This window comes from Bos indicus, chromosome 3 (genome assembly GCF_029378745.1).
Source record: "Bos indicus isolate NIAB-ARS_2022 breed Sahiwal x Tharparkar chromosome 3, NIAB-ARS_B.indTharparkar_mat_pri_1.0, whole genome shotgun sequence".
NCBI classification, from domain to species: Eukaryota; Metazoa; Chordata; class Mammalia; order Artiodactyla; family Bovidae; genus Bos; species Bos indicus.
In genome coordinates, this window is record NC_091762.1 from 84,164,928 (window position 1) to 84,182,182 (window position 17,255).

The window sequence follows — 17,255 nt, forward strand, 5'->3', positions numbered from 1 at the left end:
TCAATTTCTAGTTGGGAAACTAACATCACGCAAGTGACACGGTGCAGCCCAAAGAAACATTCCAATGCGTTTCCTACAGTTTTCTCAGGGTAGTCAAAGTCCAGGAGCTTTTTGGTGGGTAGGAGGAGTTAATATATTTCTATATTTTATATTATAGCCATGTATTACTTTCATAATGATTTTCATAATTTTGAAATATATATTTTTTAACATTGAAAATGTTGCTTGTGAACTTCTCCCTAGTCCTGAAGAAATCTTTTTTTTTTTTTAGGGAACATTTATTTTTAAATATGACCACTCCAGGACAATATCCAGGAATCACCTTCCATTTTCCCATCTCCCACATCCTCCTTCGTCTAACTTCTTCACCTAAATTCCTACTCACAGCTTACTCATTAAGGGAAATTTCTTAATTAATCCCAAATGAACAAGTTACTCTTGAATCTTTTTGACCCTGATATATTATTAACTCATTTTACAATACGTTGGTCCTTAATTTACTCACACTAAAATTTTCTATTTTCTGGAAATCAATTCTGTTTTAATCTACCTTTTCCTCTACCCAGTAGACTTCTAGGACATCTCATTTCTTTCCAGTCAGTATCTGCCTAGGGAATATAAACTTAACCCAAAATAAACAAACTGCAGAAGTCTTCTGGAAAATATTATTTTGATACATTCTAAAGCTCAACTCACTTTACTCCTACTATTATTTATAATTTAACTCTCTCATACTATATATATAAATAAATTCACACTTTGCGTTTGAGGTGAGACCAGTTCTTTTCTCTCCACTGCAACATTCAGAAATAATGGATTTCCATGACTTCAAGAGCCAAAGGATGTTCAGCAAGCTCCTGATATAACACAGTTCTATGTGGAGAATCCTCAGAGGAAAGAAAGACCATTTAAAATGATCCAGAAGGTCTTGCATGGCTGGCCTCTACCTCTCTCTAGCAATTTCTTGCACTGCCTTGCACTAAGCTACCACATCAGATAAACACCAGACACACTCCTAAGATATGAGCTGTGTTCCACCTCTTCTCAGGGCTACAGGTAAAGTATCTATTCCTCTCCCTGGTACCTTCTGCGCTCTGGAGACTCCACTGTTGCCTCTCAAATTTCCCTTAAGCACCATTGCTTCTGGGAAGCTCCCTGACTACTTAGCTGTGGTGACAAGTCTTTACACACTCAAATATGAAACTCTTCTTTTCTGAAGTGCTCACCTCATGTTGTACTTACAGACCTATTAGTACAGAGTAATTGAGACGTAAGAATGCACCACAAAATGGTCAACAACATTGAAAATACACTAAAACCACTGAATTATATACCCCAAGATGGTGACGTTTACATTATATGAATTATATCCCAATAATGATTCTTAAGTCAAAAAAAATTAAAAAGAAAATCTGAGTCAATCAAAGTTAAGTAGGCTTTTATCAAGGGACTTCACAGCCTTAAAGAAGCCACTGTCAAGTGACTCTAAGTCCAGTTTACCCTGATTGCCGAGCTTTGCCAGAATAGTCCTAATTATACCTCCTGTCTCAGTGTCATATTAATGGCACAGCCTCTAACTCTCCAAAATGTCCCAACTTGGACAATGAATTATATGACTATCCTAAGACTCTGATGCTTGGAGGGATTGGGGGCAGGAGGAGAAGGGGACGACCGAGGATGAGATGGCTGGATGGCATCACTGACTCGATGGACGTGAGTGTGAGTGAAGTCCGGGAGTTGGTGATGGACAGGGAGGCCTGGCCTGCTGCGATTCATGGGGTCGCAGAGAGTCGGACACGACTGAGCAACTGAACTGAACTGAAGTATGTATATCTAATCTCCAAACAGAGGATTGTATCTCAAATATAACTGACAACTGGACTTCACTGGTGGTCCAATGGTTAAGAATCCACCTGCCAATGCAGGGACACAGGTTCGATCCCTGGTCTAGAAAAATCCCACATGTCAGGACAACTAAGCTTGTACACCGCAACTACTGAGCCTGTGTGATCTACAGCCCATGCTCTGCAACAAGAGAAGCCCTCACAATGAGAAGTCCACGCACCCCAATGAAGAGCGGCCTCTGCTCGCCACAACTAGAGAAAGCCCAGATGCAGTAACAAACACCCAGCACAATGAAAAACAAATTAAAAAAAAAAAAAAAGTGTAATGGATGAATATATCACGGTGTATTTGTATAGTTGAATACTATACAACAATGAAAATGAATGAAGTGCTACAATCGACCATGTTGATGAATTTCACAAACATAATGTTGAACAAAAGAAGCCAGACAAAAATAAATGCATATTATAAAATAAATATATAGCTGACTACTGCTATAACTTCTCACAACAAACTTCAGGAAATGCTCCATTAGATTGTTGAATAAAGGTACAAAGGTCATAAAAATCCATCATTTCTGAATTTTCAGTTGAGGAAATTAGAACTGACCCCCAATACATGGATAACGTGAATCCAAAAGTATATTATTGACTGAATTTTCTGTAATAGTTATGCTACTGCTGCTAGCTTTCTAACAGGCAACAGTAATACTAATATATATTTTTTAAAGTAATAATATAATGAATAGTGTGCTTTTTAAATAAGTAATAAACAAAAGAGCTGAAATCAAGTACAGACAAAATACAAGTCTTACACATAACACTTAAAAAAATAAAACTCAGGCACAAGTGCGGAGGGGAAATCACATAGACTTCAGAGGGATTTTTGTTGACAATAAGTGAAATAAACAGCATGTTATGACCAATAAAAAAGTTGTTACAATCTCAAGTTTAATAAATAACATAATATGTAGAATGTAAATTTCAATATGTCCATCTTACTGATCAAACCATTGCTGTATCACATTCAGTTGTGAGAGAGTGTGATGGAACGGAAAGAACATGAGCTTTGCCATCAGACAGTCTGAGAATCACATCATGGTTCCAGCATTAATAGCTCTGTGACTATAGGGAAACCACTGAACTTCTGAACATTCACATCTATAAAATGGAATAATGATACTGCTAGCTACACTGATGCCACAAGTATATGTGAGAATATATGCAAAAGGCCTGAAAAATGCATAAGAAGAGGAAAGCGTTAACTGTTCTCATTAACTGTTCTGGTATGACTAGTTCCTTATTCTCCTTAATGTTTTCAGAATTGTTAGGAAAAAATTAGCAAAAAGCAAATGAACACGCTTCCTCACCTGCCAGCTATACTCCCTGGCTGCACTTCCTTCACGAAGATGTCCACTTCTCCCAGATTTTGACCTCTAAGGGCCACCACACTGAATCCAAGGCCTCCAGTCGAAGGCCGTTCTATATCTATGTATTCGATTTGCCGGCCCTAATGAAGGGGGATTTAAAAAAAGTCAATGAAATTTACATTTAATCAACCTGCCCTTTCTAAGGAACTAACATTTCTATTTTGTAAATAGCCCCCAAACAGCTTCTCTTAAGTCATTTCTAGGAAACCAAATAAACTCAGCATTTCAGTAATAAATTATTTATTTCTGGAAATCCTCTCCCTTGATTATTTTCAGTAGAACATAAGGGGGCATGTGCACTGTTCTGCAACCTCAGGGAATTGGAGAGATATTTTCACACTTCATTCACAGTATGAGATGAATCCCAAGCTAGATGAAAATTCCTGAGAAAAAATGTATTTTCCCATAGTAAATTCTAAATTACTTTTTATAATGAATTTCTCTAAATTCTCTTGAAGCAAAATATTCTTTTTTAAATAAGAAAAGTAACCTAGACTTATCAAAAAATATTCTAGTGTTGAGACCTAAATCAGAATCAGCTGCATTTTTTAGGGTTCTGTTTTTAATTCTATTGTGATAAATTAATATTTTATTAGGTTAATTCAAAAGATTACAGAAAGGCCACCATTCAAATGGAGCTACCTATGACAAACAAGTATTTTATTGCTTTACTGAATAATTAATTGCATTTATTAAATGAGAACTTCATAAACATAATCAACTAATAAAAGCATCACATAAAAATAATTATTAGTCATATTAAGGGGATAGAGCAATTAGATCAAAAAAGGAATTAGGTGTAGAACATTATTTAACTATCACACCTTAAATAGATTCTTTTTAACTTTCAAACTCAAGTTCCATTTTTTAGGGTACTTGTTAGAAGGCAAGGTGAATAAAGGAAACTAGTACATCTAAAAATTCAACTGTCTATCATTTGATTTTAATAGATACTAAGGATGAAATGGGATTACACTTTCAAATGTTTTCCTAGACTTTCCAAATTATAATTTTCCAAATTACATTTGGATTTTATATATACTATAAATTATATATACTAGATTTCCAAATTATATATACTAGATTTTCCAAATTATATTAGTTCTAACCCCCATTAATTCTGTTTTGATATAAAATTTTAAATAATTTCAAAGGAATTATATCACTTCAGCACACACATTATTTTTCCTTCTATGAGCAAAACTGTGAGAATCTCTTTCCTTACAAGTGTACAGATGTGTCAGACTGGAGTCATTGTCTTAAAAACTATCCTCACCAGGCACGCGGATATTTTTCTTATGTAATTTTAAACAAATTACCAACTCACAGATTAGAAAATAGTACCAACTCCTCCTAACAATATAAAAACACAAGCAAACAAAACACAGAGTAACACATTTTAGAGGCAAAAAGTGTGAGTGTAGGTTTCTTTTTTAACCTCCAACAAGAGAAATAAAGCTAAATAGTCCCTTGACAAGATATAACTTTACCTGGGCCATCTGTTGGATGACTGAGTTAAAATCTTCATTTCCTGACTTTGGAGCCCAAGAAAATAACCCAGATACAGTCAAGTTATTAGAGGACCTGTGGGCATTCCCATTAGTAATGGCACCATCCGTGAACACCAATAACCCTTTCCTAGAAAAATCAAAGTTGGCTGAACAATCTGAGGGTATATGGCTGAGCTGTTGGAGAAAAAAAGGGAGAATTATCAACAGAAACCTACAGACAAGAAGTATTTCTATTTACTAAATATTATATTTTATCTCTCACATGTATAATGGCATGCTAAATATATACCTGTGAAATAAGATACAGATACATGAATCTGTGCTTATAAGGCTATAAATGTTTTATTTAGTATTATACGAAATGTTTAACTTATTCTCATTTCCTGCCTTCTACCGTTACCTCAGGTTAATATAGCATGTAATATAGCTCATTATACTTTACATACACAGACATGTCCAGTCACATAAACATGCATGTGAGACGCTGAGCCCTTCTGCATTTATCTATACATTTCAGTGGCTCAGTTGGTAAGGAATCTGCCTACAATGTAGGAGACCCGGGTTTGATCCCTGGGTCAGGAAGATCCCCTGGAGAAGGAAATGGCAACCTACTCCTGTACTCTTGCCTGGAGAATTCCATGGACAGAGGAGTAGGGCAGGCTACAGTCCATGGGATCGCAGAGTTGGAGGCAACTGCGCGACTGACTTTCACTTTCATACATTTCCGTGTGGGGAAACACAAAAGATCTGCAGGTAGTATATTCAAAGGTAACTCAGCATTTATTAAGTGCTTGCTATAAGTAAAGTACTATACCCAAACTCTTACACAGTATCTCACTTAGTCTTTACAATAGCCCTAGAAATACTCTTATTTCATTTTGTGAACATGGAAACTGAAGCATACAGGGATTAAATAATCTGCCCATTAGTAGCAAATGTATTGCAAAGCCACTTAAACACTAGTTGGGGAAAAAAAAAAAAAAAGCCGGGGGGATTCAGTAATTAAGAAAAAAGAAAAATAGAGGTTAATTTTTAAAATACCATTGGCTGAGGGACTTCCCTGTTGGTCCAGTGGTTAAGATTAAGACTCTGCACTCCCAATATAGGGAGCATGGGTTCAATCCCTGGACAGGGAACTAAAATCTGTCATGCCTCATGGTGCAACCAAATTGATTAATTGATTGATTTAAAAATACCACTGGCTGATACAAGTACCAACACAATAGAACAAAAGAAATATCAGGAACAAATGTTATAAGACTCACAGAAAATAATCAATACCCATAAAAACTCTATGAAAACACAGATATGAAAAATCACATGGAGTTTATAGCTGAATGAATAAAATATGATTATTTATGTAATAACTGCACACTAAATAAACATAAAAGATTGTTATTATGATGGAACAGTTGTTTAAGTCCAATTTTAGTCCAGTATGAGTGATAGATTTGTAGTGATCTTTCCCAACTTCTATTGCCACCAATAGCATTCACTGCTGTGATGTACTCATTCCATTATCAGAGAATATAGAAGCTTCAGTATGGGGAGTGCTAAAATTCTGGTATAAATTTTGATCTAGAGAAAGTAATTCACAGAAAGACATATGTGCAGAATTTAATCCTTAGTTAGTTATAGAAAAATCACTTGCTAAATATTTATGGATAGGCATTTTGGTTTATCAGCAAAACGCATTTTTTTCCCCAAATTTTGTTAATTTTCACATAACAACTCTGCTACATTATCTTTAACTACATTTAAAATTCTGCCAATATTTAATCTATAAGATAGCTACTATTCAAGCTCAGCTTCTAGAATAGACGATTTAAAACCAAATTGCCATCCCTGACCCCAAAATAGAACAACCAGGAGAGTAGGTAAAACTCTTAATTAACATCACTCCAAGCAGAGGGGCTATGTGTCCTGTAATTCTGAAGAAAATGTTGAGAATTTTCAAAGCATCTGACCTTTACATAAATAAGTATAAAAACTAGAATCCAAAGCCAAACACAAAACTTATTATCAACATTTTTAAACTATCTATGCCAATGCTACCTGCACACAAGTCCCAGTACAGCCTCTTTGCAGAATTAAGAGTAGACTGTTTGTATCTATCTCCTTCTATCTTTCCTTGCTGGTTTGAATAATAGCAACAGGTAAAACCTTGATGGGTAACTTACTTGCCCCTTTAGTTGCTTGATGGACTGTTGAAGTGTGAGTATCTGGTTGAAAAGGGGGCTCTTTAGGGTCTCATAAAACAGAGAGAGCTTTTCATTCTGCGAAGTGTCACCCTTCTCCTGCAATTTCATTTTCAAGCGATCAAGAACTTGCAGGACCTGCAGTTTATCTTTTTTAAAAAGAATAATGAGTACAAGTTAAATCCCACCTTACATTCCATTTTTGAATAATTAATTTAGTGAAAGAAGTATATATCTAGTTTACCTGTAGCAGGATTTTCAGGCATTTTGAATTACTGTCTTCAATCACTTTTAAAGAAACCTAAAGAAAAAATTTTAAATATAACAGAAAAATTACTTTCCATTAGTGTATACAATTCTATAGTCCTATAAAAAAGTCAAAGAAAACCTCAAGAACATTCTCCATCAAAATATTTCATTCAAGAAATCCAAATTAAAAGCCATACACAGCCACTAAAATGGCTAAAACTAGAAAGCAAAACAGATCATTGTAAGTGGTGACAAAAATATGAAGTAACTGGGACTCTGAGGCATTGCTAGTAGGAATGTAAAATGGCACAAACACTCTGAATAACTGACAGTTTTTTGGAAGTTAAAACTACACTTACTATATGACCCAGTACTTTTCCACTTTTAAACACTCACCCAAAAGTGAAAATATATGCCCACAAAAGACCTATGCAAAAATGTTCAGGGAATTCCCTGGTGGTCCAGTGGTTAGGATTCGGTGCTTTCATTGCCAAGGGCCGGGGTTCAATCCCTGGTCAGGAAACTAAGATCCCACAAGTTGTAGGATGTGGTTGAAAAACAGCAACAACATAGCATTTTTATTTATAAAAGCCCCAAACCAGAAAAACCCAAATGTCTAATAACAGACTAAAAGATAATTCAATTAAGATATGTAAACAAAATAGAATATCCAGAAATAAAAACAAAACATTACTGACACACACAACAAAGATGAATCTCAAAAACAGTATTGAGGGAAAAGAAACAGACCAACAAGGATATGATTGCCTGGGCACAGTGGAAAGCAGTTGACTAGGAAAATATCTGAGGGAGCTTTTTTGGGGTGATGGAAATGTTCCTTTTTTTTTTAATGTTCTATGTTTTGAATGGAGTATTACTTAAACAAATGTGTACATTTATTACAATTCATTGACCTATATATTTGTTATATTTTATTGTATGTAAGTTATACTTAAAGAAAGTTAATTAAAAAAAAAAAAAGAGAGAGAGAGAGAGATCCTAGGCTGGAAAAGAACATCCAAATAACGTATAAAGAAGATACTAGAGAGACTAGGGGAAAAAATCCAAACTACTCATCAAATGATAATCACCCAATCTGGCATTGTCCATGGATAATTTTTTTTAATTCCAATGATTTGCTCAAACTAGCCTAAAATGTAATCAAAACTCAAAAAGTTATATATACTTCCCTGGTGACTCAGGGTGGACAGTCCACCTCCTGATGCAGGGACACAGACTCAATCCCTGGGCCAGGAGGATCCCACATGCCCTGGAGTGGCTGAGCCCATGAACCACAACCACTGAGCCTGTGTTCTGGAGCCCGGGAGCCGTGCAACTTCTGAGCCCACAGGCAGCAACCATTGAAGCCTGTGCGCCGCAACAAGAGAAGCCATGGCAATAAGAAGTTCTCCCACTGCAACTACAGTAATCCCTGCTCACCACAACTAGAGAAAAGCCCGCACAACAACAAAGATTCTGCACAGCCAAAAAAAAAAAAAAACCCTCAAGATTTTAGCAAACCCTTTTCTTTGTTGAAAATGGCACTTTCACAGTGGTCACTTAAACAAAACAAAACAAACCCTAGCGATCACTTTCACTGTGATACTTTCATATCACATACACTATGAAAGCTTATCACTTTCACAGTGGTACACTGTTGTAAATGAACCATCTAGGAAATATGAGTGCTACACAATCCAACTGTTCTTACATCATCTCTGAATACACTTCTGAACACAATCTTTATCTTCAAACTCAAGATCATTAAGCAAGAAAGCATATGAAAAACCAGTAAGAGATGCTTTGGGCATTGATAAAAGGTTCCTATATTCCATTCAAACATTCATTGGATTCCATGTGAATAGAACATCACAGAAAAACTTCTGATATGCTCAGCATCTCAACTATGCAGCCCTTAAAACTACCCACTGACAGGTAAATGTGAATAATGGAAGGGTAGTCACAATGTCCTTTTCTGTAGCAGCACTTAGCCCAAGAGTGGACAAGAGCAGCTTTGTGGTCATTAATACTGTACATCAACCTCTCAAAATCAAAGAAAGCAAGCTAAAACTATGAAGTGCTACTTTTTATATTAGATTGGCATTTTTTTCTAATAATAGCTTGTACCCCAGATGTCATAGAAAAACAGGTGGGAAAACAAATCTGCACAATCTTCTAGGAGAGTGACTGAGCAATATCTATCAATATATTAAATTCATATTCTCTTCTACCGAGAATATTAACTTCTGAGTGTCTCTTCTAAAGAAAGGAGAGACAAAAAGGCACACAGATGATGTACAAGCACATTTGCTGCATTGCTTTTAAACAATAAAACTCCTGGAAAAATTAAACTATCAAAATCAGTCATTAAAATAATGAATATGGTTGAAATGTACTGAAACAGGAATGAGTGGGTAATGGTTATCAGCAAGCCTGTGGCTCAATCCTTCATCGAGGGATTCCCAGATTGATGCCAGACCTCCTCCGTGCAAACAAGCTAAAAGGTTTTAATAGATAACACAGTCTCTAATTTTAAAATGTCAGGAAATACCTGATCTGTCTTAATTGATATTGTAAATAATATGAGAACATATGGATTTACAGAGCATAGCTGGCTGAAAGATGGGAGGTAATCACAAAGACATTTTCTATTTGGGGAACTAATGGAGTATAAATCTTGGGATTCCCCAACCCGAAGAGGCTTCCTTTAAGAAAATGTTTCTGTATATGTTGTTCACAACTGGTCTGGTAACCCCAAACAAAACAAAAAATAATGTGTTCCTAGGTTGAATTTTACTCGACACATTAAAAATATCAGTAAAAGTCTGTTAAAAATCGCAGTAAAAGTCTGTTAGAAATACATTTACAAGTAACGTAACATCAGTCTATGTGTAAGGAGGTATTTTAGGCATGCTGATAGGGAAATAGATGGGGAAACAGTGGAAACAGTGTCAGACTTTATTTTTCTGGGCTCCAAAATCACTACAGATGGTGACTGCAGCCATGAAATTAAAAGACACTCCTTGGAAGGAAAGTTATGACCAACCTAGATAGCATATTCAAAAGCAGAGACATTACTTTGCCAACAAAGGTCCATCTAGTCAAGGCTATGGTTTTTCCTGTGGTCATGTATGGATGTGACAGTTGGACTGTGAAGAAGGCTGAGCGCTGAAGAATTGATGCTTTTGAACTGTGGTGTTGGAGAAGACTCTTGAGAGTCCCTTGGACTGCAAGGAGATCCAACCAGTCCATTCTGAAGGAGATCAGCCCTGGGATTTCTTTGGAAGGAATGATGCTAAAGCTGAAACTCCAGTACTTTGGCTACCTCATGTGAAGAGTGGACTCATTGGAAAAGACTCTGATGCTGGGAGGGATTGGGGGCAGGAGGAGAAGGGGACAACAGAGGATGAGATGGCTGGATGGCATCACTGACTCGATGGACGTGAGTCTCAGTGAACTCCAGGAGTTGGTGTTAGACACGGAGGCCTGGCGTGCTGCGATTCATGGGGTCGCAAAGAGTCGGACACGACTGAGCGACTGATCTGATCTGATCTGATAATACGTCCTAGTATAAAAAGGTGACATTCTTTGGAAGCTATGTCTACTGGCTGGGGGCTCCTCCAGAAAGGAATTTTGTGCCTAGTTCCTGTGTTCCTCTTTCTTGCCTGTAACCTCAGAATCACGATTAAGGTTTGGTGCTGGGTAAGAGCTCTCATTCACAGGAGGGCAATTCAACCCTTTGTGTTAACACAGGAATATCAGCTAATCCATGCATGTGTGCTCAGTCACTCAGTCGTGTCTGACTCTGCAGCCCCATGAACTGTATGTAGCCCACAAGGCTCCTCTGGCCACAGAATTTTCCCGGCAAGGATACTGGAATAGCTTACTACTTCCTACTCCAGGGGATCTTCCCGACCCAAGGAATCAAAGCTTAACGCCTCCTGCATTTGCAGGCAGATTCTCTACCAATGCACCACCTAGGAAGCCCCATTATCTAATAGACACACCGAATAAGAACAACAATAAGTTTCAGAATATATGAACTATTTTCCCCTTTTTAAAGAAAATAATATATATTGGTGTATGTATTGTTTTCTAGATTTAGAAAGATAGTCAATATAATAATGATGATAAGTTATGGGAAGAAGTGAGGAAGGGGAGATAAAAAATTAGACCTACACTTTATAAATACTAGGGCTGTTTTTTAATTTAAAAAGCAATGTATTATGTTTATAACTTGAAAACTAAAAGGGACAAAATGGCTAAGGTGGCCCAATGAGATATCAAGATAGATATATAGCAAGAAAATGACAACACAATAGGATAATTATATTGTAAGGCATACACATACAATAGCAAGGGTGTGTACCATATACAAATAGATGAGGAAACAATGGAAACAGTGAGAGACTATTTGGGGGAGCTCCAAAATCACTGCAGATGGTGACTGCAGCCATGAAATTAAAAGATACTTGCTCCTTGGAAGAAAAGCTATGACAAACCTAGACAGCACATTAAAAAGCAGAAACAGGGGCAGTCCTAAGAGGGCGGATGAACAGGACAGGGAAACCACCTTCTCTCCCACAAATTCATCAAAAGAACACTTTGAACGCTGAGTAAATTCCATAAAACAACTTCTGAATACTGGCAGAGGACATCAGGCACCCAGAAAAGCAGCCCATTGTCTTCGAAAGGAGGTAGGAAAAAATATAAAAGATAAAAAGAGAGACAAAAGAGGTAGGGACAGAGATCCGTCCTGGGAAGGGAGTCTTAAAAAAGAGAGAAATTCCCAAACACCAGGAAACACTCTCACGGGCAAATCTGCGGTGAGCCTTGGAAACTCAGAGGGCAACATAACCGGGAGGAAAAATAAATAAATAATTAAAACCCACAGATTACATGCCCAACGGTAACTCCCAGCGGAGAAGCAGCGCAGATGCCCACATCCGCCACTAACAAGCGGGGGCTGGGCAGGGAGGCATGGGCTGCATTGTTTAGAGTAAGCACCGGGCCTGAATGCCCTGAGGGCAATCTGAGGAAACTAACTTGGGCTAGCAAACCAGACTGTGGGATAGCTACCACGCGAAAAGCCCTAACCTAAGACACGGCCAGGCCTGCTCACAGAACAAAGGACTTAGCGGAGCTAGCCAGCTGCGGACCGGCCCATCCCCCAACGGAGACAGGCAGGCGAAGGCAGCCAGAGCTGGAAGGGGGCAATTGCGGCCCCAGAGAGGCATCATCTACCAAACTGCAAGCAGGCTTTGTTGCTAACCAAGGCTTCTTGGGATTCAGGACGGTCAATATCTGCCGGGAGGGTTGCAGCCAGAGTTCAGCTCCCCAGAACAGACACATGGCACACCTGAGAAGGTGCACTGGTTGTACACCCAGAAAACCGAGCGGCAGGAACGGGGGAGGTGATAAGTCACAGCGACCGCGCTCACCAAGCACCTGGTCACCTGAGATGCTTGGAACCGGGAAGGGTACAAAACGCAGGCCCAACAGAGTCTGCACCTTTGTGAAGCACCCAAGTACCTGAACCTGAGTGGCTTAGACCTGGGAAGTGCATACAACCCAGGGCCAGCCCCAGACAGTTCCCAGCAGAGTAACCTAGAGCCTAAGCAGTGTAGACAGGGAAAGCACACACGCTGTGAGTGGGGGCAAACCCAGTGTGGCTGAGATACTGCGAGCACACGCCAGTGTTATTTGTTTGCAGTGTTCCTCCCTCCCCACAGCACAACTGAACAAGTGAGCCTAAAAAAGTGTCCACCACCACCTCCGTGTGTCAGGGCAGAAATTAGACACTGAAGAGACCAGCAAACAGAAGAAGCTAAAACAAACAGAGGGAACCACTTTGGAAGTGACAGGTGCAATAGATTACAACCCTGTAGTTAGCACTGACTACATAGAAAGGGGCCTATAGATCTTGAGAAATACAAGCCAGATCAAGGAACTATCTGAAAATGAACTGACCCCACACTGTCCACAACAACACCAGAGAAAGTCCTAGATATATTTTTACTATTATCATTCTTTAAATTAAAAAAAAAAACAATTTATTTTTAAGTCCCCTATTACTCCTTTAATTTCATTTTTATAACCTACTATTACTTTGCAAAAAAAAAAAAGACCCTATTTTTTAAAGAAACTTCATATATACATATTTTATAATTTTTGTGACTTTGTTTTTTCCTTTAATATTGTATTTTTGAGAATCCAACCTCTACTCTAGATTTTTAATCTTTGCTTTTGGTATTTGTTATCAATTTTGTACCTTTAAGAACCCAATCTTCAGTACCATTTTTACTTGGGAGCGAGATTACTGGCTTGACTGCTCTCTCCCCGTCTGGACTCTCCTTTTTCTCCACCAGGTCGCCTCTATCTCCTCCCTTCACCTTCTCTTCCCTACCCAACTCTGTGATTCTCTCTGTGTGTTCCGGACTGTGGAGAACACTTAGGGAACTGATTACTGGCTGAATTTGTCTCTCTCCTTTTGATTCCCCCCTTTATCCTCCTGGCCACCTCTGTCTCCTTCCTCCCTCTTCTCTTCTCTGTACAACTCTGTGAACATCTCTGAGCGGTCCAGACTGTGGAAAGCATATAAGGAAGTGATTACTGGCTAGATTGCTCTCTCCTCTTTTGATTCCCCCGCTTCTCCTCCTGGTGACCTCTATCTCCCTCCTCCCTCTTCTCCATGTAACTCTGTGAACCTCTCTGGGTGTTCCTCACTGTGGAGAAACTTTTAATCTTTAACCTAGATGTTTTATCATCGGTGCTGTATAGATGAAGAAGTCTTGAGGCTACTGCAAGAATAAGACTGAAAACCAGAGGCAGGAGGCTTAAGTCCAAATCCTGAGAACACCAGAGAACTCCTGACTCCAGGGAATATTAATCAATAGCAGTTCATCAAACGCCCCCATACCTACACTGAAACCCAGCACCACCCAAGGGCCAACAAGTTCCAGAGCAAGACATACCACACAAATTCTCCAGCAACTCAGGAACATAGCCCTGAGCGTCAATATACAGGCTGCCCAAAGTCACACCAAACCCACTGACATCTCATAACTCATTACTGAACACGTCATTGCACTCCAGAGAGAAGAAATCCAGCTCCATCCACCAGAACACTGACACAAGCTTCCCTAACCAGGAAACCTTGACAAGCCACCGTTCCAACCCCACCCACAGCAAGGAAACTCCACAATAAAGAGAACTCCACAAACTGCCAGAATACGGAAAGGTCACCCCAAACACAGCAATATAAGCAAGATGAAGAGGCAGAGAAATACCCAGCAGGTAAAGGAATAGGATAAATGCCCACCAAACCAAACAAAAGAGGAAGAGATGGGGAATCTACCTGATAAAGAATTCTGAATAATGATAGTGAAAATGATCCAAAATCTTGAAAACAAAATGGAGTTACAGATAAATAGCCTGGAGACAAGGATTGAGAAGATGAAAGAAAGGCTTAATAAGGACCTAGAAGAAATAAAAAAGAGTCAATATATAATGAATAATGCAATAAACGAGATCAAAAACACTCTGGAGGGAACCAACAGTAGAATAATGGAGGCAGAAGATAGGATAACTGAGGTAGAAGATAGAATGGTAGAAATAAATGAAAGAGAGGAACAAAGAAAAACAAATTAAAAGAAATGAGGACAATCTCAGAGACCTCTGGAACAATGTTAAACGCCCCAAAATTTGAATCATAGGAGTCCCAGAAGAAGAAGACAAAAAGAAAGACCATGAGAAAATACTTAAGGAGATAATAGTTGAAAACTTCCCTAAAATGGGGAAGGAAATAATCACCCAAGTCCAAGAAACCCAGAGAGTCCCAAACAGGATAAACCCAAGGCAAAACACCCCAAGACACATATTAATCAAATTAACAAAGATCAAACACAAAGAACAAATATTAAAAAGCAGCAAGGGAAAAACAACAAATAACACACAAGGGGATTCCCATAAGGATAACAGCTGATCTTTCAATGGAAACTCTTCAGGCCAGGAGGGAATGGCAGGACATACTTAAAGTGATGAAAGAAAATAACCTACAGCCCAGATTACTGTATCCAGCAAGGATCTCATTCAAATATGAAGGAGAAATCAAAAGCTTTACAGATAAGCAAAAGCTGAGAGAACTCAGCACCACCAAACCAGCTCTCCAACAAATGCTCAAGGATCTTCTCTAGACAGGAAACACAGAAAGGGTGTATAAACTCAAACCCAAACAATAAAGTAAATGGCAATGGGATCATACTTATCAATAATTACCTTAAATGTAAATGGGTTGAATGCCCCAACCAAAAGACAGAGACTGGCTGAACGGATATGAAAACAAGACCCCTATATATGTTGTTTACAAGAGACCCACCTTGAAACCAGGGACACATACAGATTGAAAGTGAAGGGCTGGAAAAAGATATTTCATGCAAATAGAGACCAAAAGAAAGCAGGAGTAGCAATACTCGTATCAGATAAAATAGACTTTAAAACAAAGGCTGTGAAAAGAGACAAAGAAGGACACTACATAATGATAAAGGATCAATCCAAGAAGAAGATATAACAATTATAAATATATATGCACCCAACATAGGAGCACCTCAATATGTAAGACAAATGCTAACAAGTATGAAAGGGGAAATTAACAATAACACAATAATAGTGGGAGACTTTAATACCCCACTCACACCTATGGATAGATCAACTAAACAGAAAATTAACAAGGAAACACAAACTTTAAATGATACAATAGACCAGTTAGACCTAATTGATATCTATAGGACATTTCACTCCAAAACAATGAATTTCACCTTTTTCTCAAGCACACAGAACCTTCTCCAGGATAGATCACACCCTGGGCCATAAATCTAGCCTTGGTAAGTTCAAAACAATTGAAATAATTCCAAGCATCTTTTCTGACCACAATGCAGTAAGATTAGATCTCAATTACAGGGAAAAAACTATTAAAAATTCCAGCATATGGAGGCTGAACAACATGCTTCTGAATAACCAACAAATCACAGAAGAAATCAAAAAAGAAATCAAAATATGCATAGAAACGAATGAAAATGAAAACACAACAACCCAAAACCTGTGGGACACTGAAAAGCAGTGCTAAGGGGAAGGTTCATAGCAATACAGGCATACCTCAAGAAACAAGAAAAAAGTCAAATAAATAACCTAACTCTACACCTAAAGCAACTAGAAAAGGAAGAAATGAAGAACCCCAGGGTTAGTAGAAGGAAAGAAATCTTAAAAATTAGGGCACAAATAAAAGAGACCATAGCAAAAATTAACAAAGCCAAAAGCTGGTTCTTTGAGAAGATAAGTAAAATTGACAAACCATTAGCCAGACTCATTAGGAAACAAAGGGAGAAAAATCAAATCAATAAAATTAGAAATGAAAATGGAGAGATCACAACAGACAACACAGAAATACAAAGGATCATAAGAGACTACTATCAGCAACTATATGCCAATAAAATGGACAACTTGGAAGAAATGGACAAATTCTTAGAAAAGTACAACTTTCCAAACTGAACCAGGAAGAAATAGAAAATCCTAACAGACCCATCACAAGCACAAAAATTGAAACTGCAATAAAAAATCTTCCAGCAAACAAAAGCCCAGGACCAGAGGGCTTCACAGCTGAATTCTACCAAAAATTTAGAGAAAAGCTAACACCTATCCTACTCAAACTCTTCCATAAAATTGCAGAGGAAGGTAAACTTCCAAACTCATTCTATGAGGCCACCATCACCCTAATACCAAAACCTGACAAAGATCCCACCAAAAAAGAAAACTACAGGCCAATATCACTGATGAACATAGAGCAAAAATCCTTAACAAAATTCTAGCAAACAGAATCCAACAACATATTAAAAAGATCATACATCATGACCAAGTGGGCTTTATCCCAGGGATGCAAGATTCTTCAATATCCACAAATCAATCAATGTAATACACCACATTAACAAATTGAAAAATAAAAGCCATATGATTATCTCAATAGACGCA

General features: G+C 38.1%; 1 protein-coding gene across 4 annotated transcripts in view; it reads right to left on the bottom strand.

Moving 5' to 3' along the window:
• PATJ (PATJ crumbs cell polarity complex component) overlaps positions 1-17,255 on the bottom strand; it is a 383,422-nt gene that overhangs the window by 354,189 nt on the left and 11,978 nt on the right. For all 4 annotated transcript variants that reach the window (XM_070786441.1, XM_070786442.1, XM_070786440.1 and 1 more), the window contains exons 2-5: positions 7,228-7,284; positions 6,966-7,132; positions 4,765-4,959; positions 3,215-3,354 (exon numbers count right to left, since the gene is read on the bottom strand). In XM_070786441.1, coding sequence (XP_070642542.1) covers positions 3,215-3,354; positions 4,765-4,959; positions 6,966-7,132; positions 7,228-7,249 — 524 coding nt within the window. In that variant the 5' untranslated portion in view covers positions 7,250-7,284. The remainder of the gene's footprint in view (positions 1-3,214; positions 3,355-4,764; positions 4,960-6,965; positions 7,133-7,227; positions 7,285-17,255) is intronic.